This window comes from Palaemon carinicauda, chromosome 19 (genome assembly GCF_036898095.1).
Source record: "Palaemon carinicauda isolate YSFRI2023 chromosome 19, ASM3689809v2, whole genome shotgun sequence".
Classification (NCBI taxonomy): Eukaryota; Metazoa; Arthropoda; class Malacostraca; order Decapoda; family Palaemonidae; genus Palaemon; species Palaemon carinicauda.
Genome location: NC_090743.1, coordinates 116,699,720 through 116,715,749, shown reverse-complemented (window position 1 = coordinate 116,715,749; position 16,030 = coordinate 116,699,720). Strand labels below are relative to the sequence as shown.

General features: G+C 38.7%; 2 protein-coding genes across 2 annotated transcripts; both read left to right on the top strand.

Annotated features, from left to right (window-relative positions):
- Positions 1–2,228: 2,228 nt before the first annotated feature.
- LOC137659265 (cuticle protein AM/CP1114-like) lies at positions 2,229–3,531 on the top strand. The gene is made up of 3 exons (XM_068394295.1): positions 2,229–2,309; positions 2,608–2,849; positions 3,246–3,531. Exons 1-3 carry the CDS (start codon positions 2,229–2,231, stop codon positions 3,439–3,441), a joined length of 519 nt encoding a protein of 172 aa, XP_068250396.1. The 3' UTR covers positions 3,442–3,531.
- Positions 3,532–7,731: 4,200 nt separating this feature from the next.
- LOC137659264 (cuticle protein AM1159-like) lies at positions 7,732–8,931 on the top strand. Its single transcript, XM_068394294.1, has 3 exons — positions 7,732–7,740; positions 7,989–8,284; positions 8,625–8,931. The coding sequence occupies exons 1-3, from the start codon at positions 7,732–7,734 to the stop codon at positions 8,818–8,820; spliced, it is 501 nt and encodes a 166-aa protein (XP_068250395.1). The 3' UTR covers positions 8,821–8,931.
- The last annotated feature ends 7,099 nt before the right edge of the window (positions 8,932–16,030 follow it).

Sequence of the window (16,030 nt, the reverse complement as noted above, 5' to 3'; positions counted from 1 at the left end):
TTTTTTCACCTTCGAGAAGTTGAGCAAATATGAGGACAATCAAAATAGTTTAAGGTCACCTAACTCAAGTAAGAATGACCTTGTCACGAGCATTGACCAATTGGCTAATGTATCAAACCCTTTTCAATCAACACATTTTGATTTCATATAAATATAGCAAGTAATCACTCCTTTTAGACCATATAATTGGCAGATGACGGGGACAAGACAATGTCCTGACCTTTTATGCATGTGATAAAAAACGAAGGCCCCTTCTCCATCCCAAGCTAGGACCAAGGATGGCCAGGTAATGGCTTCTGATGATTCAGCAGGTAAACTTCCACACCTCCCAAAGCCCCTATCCTTAGCTCACAAGGATGGTGAGGGTGGTGACACTACAAGAAACTATCGAGCAAGCTTAAGCGGTTCTTGAACTCGGTCTAATAGATTTCCATCACTTTTCCAAAAGGTCGCATCCTGTGAATATTCTACTCTGTCCTCATACCCCTGACAACACTTAGACTACCAAACAATTCTTCTTCACCCAAGGGTTAACTACTGCACTATAGTTGTTCAGTGGCTACTTTCCTCTTGGAAAGGGTAGAAAAGACTCTTTAGGTATGGTAAGCAGCTCTTCTAGGAGGACACACCAAAATCAAACCATCGTTCTCTAGTCTTGGGTAGTGCCATTGCATCTGTACCACTGTCTTAGGGTGGAGTTCTCTTGCTTGAGTGTACAATCAGGCACAGTTTGGTATCTTATTTCTCTTCCTCTTGTTTTTTTTAAAGTTTCTATAGTCTATAACTGGAACATCTGTTTTAATGTGTTTAATGTTCTTAATATATCTTATGTTCACTATTTCTCTCAAAGTTAATTTCCTTATTTCCTTTACTCCCTGAGCTATTTTCCCCGTTGGAGACCTTGGGCTTATAGAAACCTGCTTTTCCGACTAGTACTGTAGGTTAGCTAATAATAATAATAATAATAATAGAGAAATGACGTCGGCATTGAAGTGTCATACCCTCAACTGTATTTCCCCCTTATCTTTTATGATTTCCAACACCCCATAGCAACCTTGTAGGTTCGTAAAAAATATCTATACTTACCTAACACTATCATATATACTATACATAAACCAAAAAATGTAAAAGGAGGGGTACAGACCCCTCTCTCTCTCTCTCTCTCTCTCTCTCTCTCTCTCTCTCTCTCTCTCTCTCTCTCTCTCTCTCTCTCTCTCTCTCTCATTAAAATTTCTAGACGGTCTGTCAGTCTTCAAAAAATATTAAAATCACCCACATCTGAGAAAAACCGAATTCCAAACAAGAACGACCCACCTGCCTTGATCGTGACCTTGAACAGGAGAGGGTTGAAAGGTGTGGGGGAGGGGGTTTGTGAAGTGGTAAGGGGTGGTCCTTTGGCTGACCTCAAATTCCGGAGGCAACAAAAAAGTAAACAAACGAGTTTTATTTGTGTCGGTAACTTTGACCTCTCTGTTGTATGTTTGAATTTGGTCACATAGGAAAGACCTTCGACCTTCTAGTTAATATTTTTGTTATTTTATCATTGAGAGGCCGATGGCACTGGCACTCCAGTGGTTCCTAACTACGTCATCGTCAGCAAAGACAGGAGAGAGGAATTGGAAACTCAATGAATGGTTGGGGTTTCAAACGTTCCCCGTCTGAGAAGGACCATCTTGTTAACATTCTCCCTTTCTTATTTCATAAGATTTAATTCCCCTTTTTCATTCCCCAAGTCTTCCCCCAAGGCTTTATCCTTATCGTCTTATCATAAAATCATTTCATCTTTCTCATTTCCATTTACTATCAATATAATCTCTTCATTTTTTCATCTTCCTATTACACAAAGTTTACCAATTCCCTAATCTATTTACCTATACAATTTCTCAGTTATTATTTACCAATTAATCCATTTTCCTTCTGGCTCCCTATTTCTCAACCTAATTTCTCTATGGAAATCTGGTTAATCCATCATCTTGAATTTTTCATCTACTTGTTTTCCCCCACTATACAGCATTATTCATCTCCAACTCTCCTTCATTTTCCCTTGCACCATTTCGTCCAACACCACAAAACTATAAGTTTCCTTACTCATATCACCTTACAAAATGCACCTCCATCAATACGGCCCACCCCCCACCACCACTTCCTTTCCCTAAATTACCTTGAGGACAAGTCGCTCAGAGGAGACTGTCTGCCAGAGAGATAAAAAGTGGGATGGGCCAAAAAGGATGCTGGGGGTATATAATGGGACTCTCGTGACCACAGGGCATCAGAGCAATCCTGCAAATCCTACCGGAAACATGAAGCAGGTGAGTGCTTGATACTTCCAGACAGTTTTCAGTTCACTGTGTCCTTTTTCATTCCAATCACTATTTAATTTATATCAACGAGTATTGTTTGTGATATTGAATTTTACAGAAATAGCACATAGGTTTTGTATTCATGCTATCAGGAAAATTTGTCAGCAATTCATTATTAATCAAATTTAATTGTATTTAATTGATTATTTACTTGTTATTTCTACACATTAAATTGTAAGTAAAAACATTCAACTGAAACATTTCAACGCTTGATATTCCTTCCCCCATTCAACCCCTTTCATCTGAGTCTCACCCAACACATCTCTCTGTCCCTTTGAAGTTCTTAGCCGCCCTCCTCGTGGCCTCAATCGTGGCACACAAGGTGCCCCTCAACAACCCGAGGTTGGCCACCATCCTCAAGAACGAACAACACACCCCGGACGAGTTCGGAAACCACAACAGCGACTTCGAGACCGAGAACGGAATCGAGGTTCACATCTCGGGATCCCAGGGAGAGTCCGGAGGCGCCAATGTCATTGGCTCATGGAGGTATGGGGATCTTAAATGGCTTTCCTTGCTTTTTAACTTTCTTTGTTTGCTTTCCTATTTCGCAGAGAGAGAGAGAGAGAGAGAGAGAGAGAGAGAGAGAGAGAGAGAGAGAGAGAGAGAGAGATAGAGAGAGAGAGAGAGAATTCCTTAAGGTTGAATAAACTATTAAAGATTATAGAGATGGAGAGATTCCTTAAGGTTGACTAAAATATTAAATATATTTTTATCTGTTCTAAGAATCTCTATCTAGGAAATCTTGAAGTTTCCCAAACAATTCAGGATTTGAAGATCCCTAGATAATGTAGGTCCTATTGCTCCCTAAAAAATTCATTATTTCCCAATCCCTGAACAATCCAGGTCCTAGTAACTGACCCTGTGGTACTCCTTCCCTTCCAGCTACGTCCAGGACGACGGTAGCCTCGCCAGTCTCAAGTTCGTGGCCGACGAGTTGGGATACCAGCCCGAGTCTGACCTCCTGCCCGTGGCCCCACACTTCCCCCACCCCATCCCACAGTTCGTCCTCGATCAGATCGAGTTCGCCAGACTCGAGGACGAGCAAAGAGCCCGAGAAGGAGTTAGCGCCGAAGATTAGAGGGATATCAAGACCCACCTGAATAGATACATAGAACGGATACTTAAGCTATTTATTTATTGGATGTATGTAAGACATTCATGTCAATGATACATATTTGTAATATATTAATAAAAGATAGCCTTCTTTAATATTGTTTTCCATCATGCCCTAGAATCATTTTGGCAATTCATATGAAGTCATCTAAAGAATATTATTATCATCAATATCTTTTCCTGCAAGATAAAAGTGTAAAAATAAAATCACAAGACATTTCTTCACAGCATAACATGAGAGAGAAAAACGAGAAATGATTAACCCTTTAAGCGTCATTGCGCGTATTCTACATATTTTATGTACGACAATTTCTAGTTTTTCTTTTCTTATTAATGCATATAAATATTTTTAAAAAATCAACAACTTATACATAAATAGAAGAAAGAAATTTATTCAACTATACGATCATGTTTTTGTGAACGATGTCCCAAATTAGACAGTTTTCTGGAATGAATGATAAACATCTCCTTGCAGTGTGGGAATTAAAAGGGTTAATCAATTTAATCTTTTTTTTTATGGCAGCCTCAGTTTGAATGAGTGAAAATCTCTCTTTTAGGGCATCATCGATAACAACTGATGCTTTTCAGAATTGCGTTAAAATTTGTGTTTGTTTATTGATATTCAGATATTGGTTTTTAATGTGTGTGACGCGGATAGTTGACGGGTTATCAGTTTCCCATTTAACTTAGGAAAATTCTTAAAGAGAACAATGCAGAGTAACATTATGTCGTTTATATATCAAAAGTCTTACGTTATTGGAAAGATCATTCAAATTATGCAGTTTTCGGGAGAAAATAACAATATCGTAAATGATATTAACAATTGATTATTGCCATAATTTTTTGAATAGTAATATAGCTAACATTGAAAGTGTGAAAATACTACTACTACTACTGCTACTAACTTTATCAGAGCCCTATGAATGATAACATCCACAAAGATGTCTCAATAAATTCAATAAAAAATTCAATCTTTTATCAATTGAATTGAAATGACTGGATATCCTATTAAAAAATCTTCCTAATAGCTACCATCAAGTGGGCGGAATGTGGGCGTGGGTATGAAGAATGTGGGCGGATTGTGAGTAACAGATGTGGATTGGGGGCGTGGAGGAAATCTCGATTTGTTACGAAGGGAAATATCTTCATTAATTGATTGTAGGTTAAACAACGTTCGATTAGGTTATCTCCTTGGATGGGTGACCGACAATGAATACTGACAGTTTCTGATAATGATTGTAGGGAGAGTTGGGAGCATGAGTCTCGCAGTCTCATCCCAAAATCATTTATTTCATAGTAAAGTCTCTCTCAAATGTAAAAAAAAAAATTTAATCTGATGATGGAGATTAATGTCAAAAATACAAATAAAAAAATTAAGTAAATACATTAAAAATAAAGTCAAGAATGATAAAAGATGAAAGAGATTACTTAGATAAGAAGAGAAGTTAATGATAAAATGAAATCGATTGAATTGATAAAACTATACATAATTGACAAAGTGAAAATGACACTGATAGAGAAAAATAGTGATACTTCATGTCATTGAATTAAAGATTGAATAGATAAGATTATAAACAACACTAAGAAAGGAAAGAGAAATTTCGAGATAAAAACAAGACCATCATTAGCAAAGAGTAAAAGGAAAGAAAAGGACAGGTGTCAATTAACGGGATATCCTTCAATCTTTTCCAGCCACTATTAGGATATGGAAGGAGACAAAAATTTGGCGTTGCATTGTAGAAGGTCAGAGAGATGTTCTCAAGATACAGAGAGCTTCAAGATCTATGAAAGTGTCTGGGGTTATCTATATAAGCTTCGAGAAGTTGAGATGGTAGAAGACTTCAAATCAATCAATCAATCAATCAATTGTGAGGTTGAGCAAAATCAAGAAAAATTCATGAGCTTTAAGATCACCTAAGTCCAATTAAAATGACCTTGTCAAGTGAATTGAATAATTGTTTAATGCGTCGTGAAGGGTCATCCAATCTATTCCTAAAATATAAAGGTCCAAAAATTTCAATAGAGAATACAGCACCAAAAATCTCAACTCCTCTCTCCTTAAAATCTGAGAACGTCCATCTGTCTTCAAGAAATTTTCCAATGTACTTCTGTCTTCAAGAAATTTGAGAACGTAATACTGACTTGAACAAAAATTGTGAACGTCCCTCTGTTTTCAAGAAATTTGACAACGTCCAACTGACTTCAAAAAATTTGAGAATGTCCCTCTGTTTTCAAGAAATTTGACAACGTCCCTCTGACTTCAAAAAAATTGAGAATGTCCCTCTGTTTTCAAGAAACTTGACAACGTCCCTCTGAACTCAAAAAATTTGAGAACTTCCCTCTGTTTTCAAGAAACTTGACAACGTCCCTCTGACTTCAAAAAATTTTAGAACGTCCCTCTGTTTCCATGAAATTTGACAACGTCCCTCTGACTTCAAAAAATTTTAGAACGTCCCTCAGTTTTCAAGAAATTTGACATCGTCCCTCTGACTTCAAAAAATTTGAGAACGTCCCTCTTTTTGCAAGAAATTTGACATCATCCTTCTGACTTCAAGAAATTTGAGAACATTCCTCTGTTTTCAAGAAATTTGACAACGTCCCTCTGACGTAATGAAATTTGAGGTCTCTCTGTTTTCAAAAAAAATTTGACAACGTCTCTCTGATTTCAGTGAATTTGAGAACGTCCCTGTGTTTTCAAGAGATTTGTGAATGTCCCTCTGACTTGAAGAAATTTGAGAACGTCCCTCAGCTTTCAAGAAATTTGACATCGTCCTTCTGACTTAAAAAATTCGAGAACGTCCCTCTGTTTTCAAGAAATTTGACATCGTACTTCTGACTTCAAGAAATTTGAGAATATCCCTCTGTTTTTAAGAAATTTGACAACGTCCCTCTGACGTAATGAAATTTGAGAAAGTCCCTCTTTTTTCAAGAAATTTGACAACGTCCCTCTGACGTAATGAAATTTGAGAAGGTCTCTCTGTTTTCAAGAAATTTGACAACGTCCCTCTGATTTAAAACAAATTTGAGAACGTCCCCGTTTTTAAGAAATTTGACAATGTCCCCCAGTATTCAATATATATGAGAAAGTTCTTCTGACTTAAAAAAGAAGATTAAGAACGTCCCTCTATTTTCAAGAAATTTTCAAAACGTCCCTCTGTCTTCAAGAAATGATCCAATCAACCAGATCTACGAAGACCCAAATTCCAAACAAGAACGACCCACCTTGACCGTGACCTTGCACAGGAGGGGGTTAAGAGGTTTGGGGGGAGGGGGAGGGGAGAGATGATAAGGGAAGGGGTAGGGGATGGTCCTTTTGCTAATCTCAAATTCCAGTCAACAAAAAAGTAAACAAACGAGTTTTATTTTTGCCGGTAACTTTGACCTCTCTTTTGTTCGTTTGAATTTGGTCACATAGGAAAGACTTTGACCTGATTAATAGGGTTGTTGTTCTATTATTGAGAGGCATATGGTACTGGCAATCCAGCAGCCTCTTCATAAGGCATTGATAGCGAGCATATTAGAGACGATTCGGAAATGAAAATAACTTGGCATTCCTCGTCTGGTGAGGGAAGTCTTGTTTTCATTTTCCTACTTTTATTCATTAAAGCTTCAATTGCCTTTTAAATTCAACAAGTCTTTCTTAGGGCTTCATTTTCCTTCAATCCTTCTCATCATCTATTCATGAAAATATTTCATATTTTTATTTTCATTTACTATACATCAAATATCACATTTTTTTTACCTTCCTATCAAAAATATTTTTCTAATTTACTAACCTATTTGACTAACCTACTTCTCAGCTTCTATTCCCCCTTTCCTCCTCCATTTTCAAGGACGCTCCCTATTCCTCAACCCCATTTCCTAATATGATTCACTAACCCATTCATCGTCTAAAATATTTCCTCCTTACCTTCTTTTTCTCAATCATACAGCATTATTGATCTCTCTCTCTCTCTCTCTCTCTCTCTCTCTCTCTCTCTCTCTCTCTCTCTCTCTCTACCCTTTGATATTTCCTCCACCAGCCCTAAACTGTTAGTTTCCCTACTCATAGCCCCATACCAACTGGACCTCCATAAATATCCCCCCTCTCCAACACTACTTCATTTCCCAAAATTACCTTGAGGACAAGTCGCTCAGAGGAGACCGTCTGACGCAGAGATGAAAAGGGGTGGGGCCAAGATGGATGCTTGAGGTATATAATTGGATTCTCTTGACCACAGGGCATCAGAGTAATCCTGCAAGTCCTACCGGAAACATGAAGCTGGTGAGTGCTTGATACTTGCAAAAACTCTCAGTTCATTGTGTTCTCTTTCACTCCCATTAGTATTCAATATCCTTCAATGAGTATATGTGTATTGTTTGTTAAATTTAATTTTACATAAATATGTCTTTGGTTTTGTATTCATGCTGAGGCAAACTTGTCAGTAATTTATTATTCTTGAAATTAATTGTATTTAATTGATTATATACTTGTACTCTCTACACACTGAATTGTAAGTAAAAACATTCGAGTGGAGTTTTCCCACGCATGATATTCCTTCCCACATTCGACCGCTTCCATCTGAGTCTCACCCAACCCATCTCTCTGTCCCTCTGAAGTTCGTAGCCGCCCTCCTCGTGGCCTCAGTCGTGGCAGACAAGGTGCCCTTCACCAACCCGAGGTTGGCCACCATCCTCAAGAACGAACAACACACCCCGGACGAGTTCGGAAACCACAACAGCGACTTCGAGACCGAGAACGGAATCGAGGTTCACATCTCGGGATCCCAGGGAGAGTCCGGAGGCGCCAATGTCATTGGCTCATGGAGGTATGGGGATCTTAGATGGCTTTTCTTTGGTTTTCTGTTTTCTTTGTTTGCTTTCTTATTTCCGAGAGAGAGAGAGAGAGAGAGAGAGAGAGAGAGAGAGAGAGAGAGAGAGAGAGAGAGAGAGAGAGAGAGATTCCTTAAGGTAGACTAAAATATTAAAGATATTTAAATCTATTCTAAGATACCCTATCTAGGAAAGCTTGACGTTCCCCAAACAATTCAGGATTTGAATATCCCTAGATAATGTAGGTCCTATTGTTCCCTAAATAACTCATTATCTCCCAATCCCTAAACAATCCAGGTCCTAGTAACTGACCCTGTGGTACCCCTTCCCTTCCAGCTACGTCCAGGACGACGGTAGCCTCGCCAGCCTCAAGTTCGTGGCCGACGAGTTCGGATACCAGCCCGAGTCTGACCTTCTGCCCGTGGCCCCACACTTCCCCCACCCCATCCCACAGTTCGTCCTCGACCAGATCGAGTTCGCCAGACTCGAGGACGAGCGAAGAGCCCGAGAAGGATTCAGCGCCGAAGATTAGACGGATTCCACGACCCACTTGAATAGATACATAAAACGAACACTTCAGCTATTTATTTATTGAATGTATATAAGATATTCATGTCGATGATACATATTTGTAAATATACTATCAAACGATAGCCTTCTTTAATATTGTTTTCCACCATCCCATAAAAATATTTTGCCAATTCAAATGGATTCCCCAGAAAGAATATTATTATTATCAATACAATTGCTTGCAAAGCAGAAGTGTAAATATGTCACAAGACATTTCTTCACAGCATAACATTTCCTTCCCTATGAGAGGATCTACGATTAGCAAATGTTTCTCCTCTCTAGCATCAGATGTGTGGGAAGTGGGAGTGGGAGTGAAGACTGTGGGTAACAGGTGTGGGATGTGGGCGTGGAGGAAATCTTCTCCAGTTTTTAAGAACAGAAATATCTTCGTTAATGGATTGTATGTTGAGCAACATTTGGTTAGGTTGGCTCCTTGGATGGGTGACCGATAATGAATGCTACCAAAATTATCTATTTCATGGCAAAGTCTCTAAAATGTAAAAAAAAATCTCAATCTGGTGATTGAGATTGTTGTCAAAAATACAAATACAACAAGAAAGGAAAAACATTAAAAATAAAGTTAATTATGATAAAGGAAGAAAGAGATTACTTAGATAAAAACGGAAGTTACTGATAAAATGAAATAGATTGAACTAATAAGAGCAGAAGTTACTGATTAAATGAAATAGATTAAATTGATAAAACGAGACATAATTGACAAAGGGAAAATGAGACTGAGACAAAAATACTGAAAATTGTGGTTATTGGATTGAACATTATATACATAAGATTACAGATAACCCTAAGAAAGGAAAGCGAAATTTCGAGATAAAAACATGACCATCATTACCAAAGAGTAAAAGGAAGAAAAAGACTAATGTTAATTGACGAGAAATCCTTCAAACTTTTCCAGTCACTGCTAGGATCTGGAAAGAGAGAGAATTTCGGCGTTGCATTGTAGAAGGTCAGGAAGATGTTCTCAAGGCACAGAGAGATCTAAGATATATAAAAGTGTCTGGGCTTATCTATATAAGCATCGAGAACTTGAGATGGTAGAAGACTTCACATCAATCAATCAATCAATCGTGAAGTTGAGCAAAATCCATGACCTTTAAGGTCACCTACAGTAAGTCCTATTGAAATGACCTTGTCAAGAGAATTGAATAATTGGCTAATGTGTCGTGAAGGGTCATCCAATCTATTCTTCAAACAAAAGGACCAAACCCTTTTCAATCAACATATTTTGAATTCATGTAAAAGGTGACAAACATTCAGGCATATTAACCCACCATAAATTAGGGTGTTTTTACTTTTTTTAACAGTTCTCTATAATCGTCATTCACAAACAAACACACATACAGACAAAACAATGTCCATAAACAATACAAGATAAAAAATCTCTCCTCTTGTTTCCTGAAAATCTGAGAATGTCCCTCTGTCTTCAAGAAGTCTGAGAACGTCCCTCTGACTTCAAGAAATCTGAGAACGTCCCTCTGACTTCAAGAAATCTGAGAACGTCCCTCTGTCTTCAAGAAATCTGAGAACGTCCCTCTGTCTACAAGACATCTGAGAACGTCCCTCTGTCTTCAAGGAATCTGAGAACGTCCCTCTGCCTTCAAGAAATCTGAGAACGTCCCTCTGTCTTCAAAAAAATCTGAGAACGTCTCTCTGTCTTCAAGAAATCTGAGAACGTCCCTCTGTCTTTAAGAAATCTGAGAACGTCCCTCTGTCTTAAAAAAAATCTGAAAACGTCCCTCTGTCTTCAAGAAATCTGAAAACGTCTCTGTCTTCAGGAAATCTGAGAACGTCCCTCTGTGTTCAAGGTATCTGAGAACGTCCCTCTACCTTCAAGAGATCTGAGAACGTCCCTCTGTCTTCAAAAAAATCTGAGAACGTCCCTCTGTCTTCAAGAAATCTGAGAACGTCCCTCTGTCTTCAAAAAAATCTGAGAACGTCCCTCTGTCTTCAAGAAATGTTCCAATCAACCAGATCTAGGAAGACCCAAATTCCGAACAAGAACGACCCACCTACCTTGACTGTGACCTTGAACGGGAGGGGGTTAAGAGGGGAGGGGAAGGGAAGATTGGGGCAGAGGTAGAGGGTGGTCCTTTGGCTGACCTTAAATTCCAGAGGAAACAAAAAAGTAAACAAACGAGTTTTATTTGTATCTCTCTTTTGAACGTTTGAATTTGGTCAGAAAAGAAAGACGTTTGACCTTATCATAATATCATTGTTATTCTAGCATTCAGACGCCGATGGAACTGGCAATCCAGCAGCCGATAAGAAAATTCTAGTAGAAAAATGAAAAAGGATTTAGATATGAAATGAAGGGTTCGTTAATTGTTCATCGTATAAAGTGGGACGACTTGTTTACATTTTCCTTTTTAAGTTCCATATGCTTCACTTCCCCTTTTTAAATCCCCACGGCTTTATCTCCATTCTTTCATTCATATATTCTTAATAAAAAATAATTTTCCAATTTACTTTTCCCTCAGTATAATCCCTCCATTCTCTTATGTTTCTATTACACATATTTTTCGAAATTCCTATTTACCTATCCCATATCTCAGCTTCTATTCACCAATTTCTTCCCAATTTCCCAAGATGCTCCCAATTCCTCAACCATATTTCCCAAAGGGTCTACCTAAATCTCCTCTCTAACTTCATTCCTTTTCCTTGAATTAATTTGAGGACAAAGCGTTCAAAAGAGGTCGTGTCTGCCAAAGAGATAGAAAGGGGGCGAGCCAAGAAGGATGCTGTGGGTATATAATAGGACTCTAGTGACCACAGGACTCTACGGGCCGACCAAGGGAATGGCCCGTCACAACAAGAACTGTTGGCTATAATCCACAACCAAGGGCATCAGAGTAATCCTCTAAGTCCTACCGGAAACATGAAGCTGGTGATTACTTGATACTTGCAAACAGTTTTCAATTTATAGTGTTCTCTTCTAATCCCATTAGTGTTTAATTTCCCTCAATGGGTATATGTGTATTATTTGTTAAATTTAATTTTACATAAATAGGTCTCTGGTTTTGTATTCATGCTATGAGGCAAACTTGTCAGCAATTCTACTCAAATTTAATTGTATTTAATTGATTATTTACTTATTCTCTCTACACATTAAATTGTAAGTAAAAACATTCAAATGAAGCTTTCCAACACAATATTCCTTCCCACATTAGACCCCTTCCATCTGAGTCTCACCCAACTCATCTTTCTGTCCCTCTCAAGTTCGTAGCCTCAGTCGTGGCAGACAAGATGCCCTTCACCAACCCGAGGTTGGCCACCATCCTCAAGAACGAACAACACACACCGGACGAGTTCGGAAACCACAACAGCGACTTCGAGACCGAGAACAGAATCGAGGTTCACATCTCGGGATCCCAGGGAGAGTCCGGAGGCGCCAATGTCATTGGCTCATGGAGGTACGGGGATCTTAGATGGCTTTTCTTTGGTTTTTTGTTTTCTTTGTTAGCTTTCTTATTTCGGAAAGAAAGAGAGAGAGAGAGAGAGAGAGAGAGAGAGAGAGAGAGAGAGAGAGAGAGAGAGAGAGAGAGAGAGAGAGATAATTCCTTAAGGTAGACTAAAATATTAAAGATATTTAAATCTATTCTAAGATAATCTATCTAGAAAAGCTTGACGTTTCCAAAACAGTTCAGGATCTGAAGATCCCTAGATAATGTAGTTCCTATTGCTCCCTAAATAATCCATCATCTCCCAATCCTTGAACAATCCAGGTCCTATTAACTGACCCTGTGGTACCCCTTCCCTTCCAGCTACGTCAGGACGACGGTAGCCTCGTCAGCCTCAAGTTCGTGGCAAACGAGTTCGGATACCAGCCCGAGTCTGACCTCCTGCCCGTGGCCCCACACTTCCCCCACCCCATCCCACAGTTCGTCCTCGACCAGATCGAGTTCGCCAGACTCGAGGACGAGCGAAGAGCCCGAAATGGAATCAGTGCTGAAGAATAAATTTATAACTTCGACGAAATTGCTGATATAAATGTCTCTATTTATTAGGAATTTATAAAATAAATTATTCTGATTTATCCTAGTTTTCATTTGTTTCCTTTAGTGAGAGAGAGAGAGAGAGAGAGAGAGAGAGAGAGAGAGAGAGAGAGAGAGAGAGAGAGAGAGAGAGAGAGAGAGAGAGATATTACCTTCTATAAACCCCTTCTTTTACATAAAACTATCAATCTAGAAAGGGTAACAAAGTCACCCAGGTGATCCACTGAGGGAAGGACACGAGCTGTCCTTGACAAAAGGTATTAGGATTCCTGGACAAACTTCCTGGAAAAAGGAATAACATTTTTATGAACAGACTGATACAGGTTCGATTCATGGTCGGGAGGGGAGTATTTCTATTTCATGAATGCCTTTGGGTATAAATCATTACTAATGTAAAGGTAATACTGTATTACAAGGTATTTGTAGCTTATAAATTTATAAATATATATATATATATATATATATATATATATATATATATATATATATATATATATATATATATATATATATATCCATTGCTCTCCGGTGCTAAATTCCGTACCTGACAGTTAGTCGACCACAGTTAGTAGTACGAAGTACTAAGAATCTCATACAGAAATATATCCAATGTATATGAATAAAATCGTGAGGACAGTTGTCCTGTTTCAAGTATACAGTATACATGAGTAACCTGTAAATACTGACATGAAACAAAAAACAACTAGATACAGACACAGCTAAAAAGAGACTCTATCATAAATCGTATCAATCAACGGGAATGATACAATCATTTCCGGTGACTCATTTCCGGTGACTATTAGGACCTGGAAGGGGACAAAATGTTGGCGTTGCATCGTAGAAGGTTACTGTTTCCTCTGAGATGCTCAAAACATCATGGAGATGTTCTCAAGGTACAGAGAGTTTTAACATCTATGAAACTGTCTGGGGACTTTTTTCACCTTCGAGAAGTTGAGCAAATATGAGGACAATCAAAATGGTTTAAGGTCACCTAACTCAAGTAAGAATGACCTTGTCAGGAGCATTGACCAATTGGCTAATGTATCAAACCCTTTTCAATCAACACATTTTGATTTCATATAAATATAGCAAGTAATCACTCCTTTTAGACCATATAATTGGCAGAGGACGGGGACAAGACAATGTCCTGACCTTTTATGCATGTGATCAAAAAGGAAGGCCCCTTCTCCATCCCAAGCTAGGACCAAGGATGGCCAGGTAATGGCTTCTGATGATTCAGCAGATAAACTTCCACACCTCCCAAAGCCCCTATCCTTAGCTCACAAGGATGGTGAGGGTGGTGACACTACAAGAGACTATCGAGCAAGCTTCAGTGGGTCTTGAACTCAGTCTAATAGATTTCCATCACTTTTCCAAAAGGTCGCATCCTGTGAATATTCTCCTCTGACCTCATACCCCTGACAACACTTAGACTACCAAACAATTCTTCTTCACCCAAGGGTTAAGTACTGCACTATAGTTGTTCAGTGGCTACTTTCCTCTTGGAAAGGGTAGAAAAGACTCTTTAGGTATGGTAAGCAGCTCTTCTTGGAGGACACACCAAAATCAAACCATCGTTCTCTAGTCTTGGGTAGTGCCATTGCCTCTGTACCACTGTCTTAGGGTGGAGTTCTCTTGCTTGAGTGTACAATCAGGCACACTTTGGTATCTTATTACTCTTCCTCTTGTTTTTTTTAAAGTTTCTGTAGTCTATAACTGGAAGATCTGTTTTAATGTGTTTAATGTTCTTAATATATCTTATGTTCATTATTTCTCTCAAAGTTAATTTCCTTATTTCCTTTACTCCCTGAGCTATTTTCCCCGTTGGAGCCCTTGGGCTTATAGCAACCTGCTTTTCCGACTAGTACTGTAGGTTAGCTAATAATAATAATAATAATAATAGAGAAACGACGTCGGCATTAAAGTGTCATACCCTCAACTGTATTTCCCCCTTATCTTTTATGATTTCCAACAGCGTATAGCAGCCTTGTAGGTTCGTAAAAAATATCTATACTTACCTAACACTATCACATATACTATACATAAACCAAAAAATGTAAAAGGAGGGGTACAGACCTCTCTCTCTCTCTCTCTCTCTCTCTCTCTCTCTCTCTCTCTCTCTCTCTCTCTCTCTCTCTCTCTCTCTCTCTCTCTCTCATTAAAAATTCCAGACGGTCCGTCAGTCTTCAAAAACTATTAAAATCACCCACATCTGAGAAAAACCGAATTCCAAACAAGAACGACCCACCTGCCTTGATCGTGACCTTGAACAGGAGGGGGTTGAAAGGTGTGGGGGAGGGGGTTTGGGAACTGGTAAGGGGTGGTCCTTTGGCTGACCTCAAATTCCAGAGGCAACAAAAAAGTAAACAAACGAGTTTTATTTGTGTCGGTAACTTTGACCTCTCTTTTGTATGTTTGAATTTGGTCACATAGGAAAGACCTTCGACCTTCTAGTTAATATTTTTGTTATTTTATCATTGAGAGGCTGATGGCACTGGCACTTCAGTGGTTCCTAACTACGTCATCGCCAGCAAAGACAGGAGAGAGGAATTGGAAACTCAATGAATGGTTGGGGTTTCAAACGTTCCTCCGTCTCAGGAGGACCATCTTGTTAACATTCTCCTTTTTTTATTTCACAAGATTTAATTCCCCTTTTTCATTCCCCAAGTCTTCCTCCATGGCTTTATCCTTATCGTCTTATAATAAAATCATTTCATCTTTCTCATTTCCATTTACTATCAATATAATCTCTTCATTTTTTCATCTTCGTATTATACAAAGTTTACCAATTCCCTAATCTATTTACCTACACAATTTCTCAGTTATTATTTACCAATTAATCCATTTTCCTTCTGGCTCCCCATTTCTCAACCTAATTTCCCTAAGGAAATCTGGTTAATCCATCATCTTGAATTTTTCATCTACTGGTTTTCCCCCTTATACAGCATCATTCATCTCCAACTCCCCCTCGTTTTCCCCTTCACCATTTCCTCCAACACCACAAAACTATAAGTTTCCTTACTCATGTCCCCTTACAAAATGCACCTCCATCAATACGGCCCACCCCCCACCACCACTTCATTTCCCTAAATTACCTTGAGGACAAGTCGCTCAGAGGAGACTGTCTGCCAGAGAGATAAAAAGTGGGAGGGGCCAAAAAGG

Bases quoted from the DNA above. Each gene is read 5' to 3' on its own strand.
- LOC137659265 (XM_068394295.1), top strand. From the start codon at position 2,229: ATGCTGGGGGTATATAATGGGACTCTCGTGACCACAGGGCATCAGAGC. The intron at 2,310-2,607 runs GTGAGTGCTTGA...CTTTCATCTGAG, and splicing joins CTACCGGAAACATGAAGCAG to TCTCACCCAACACATCTCTC. The intron at 2,850-3,245 runs GTATGGGGATCT...CTTCCCTTCCAG, and splicing joins AATGTCATTGGCTCATGGAG to CTACGTCCAGGACGACGGTA.
- LOC137659264 (XM_068394294.1), top strand. The intron at 8,285-8,624 runs GTATGGGGATCT...CTTCCCTTCCAG, and splicing joins AATGTCATTGGCTCATGGAG to CTACGTCCAGGACGACGGTA.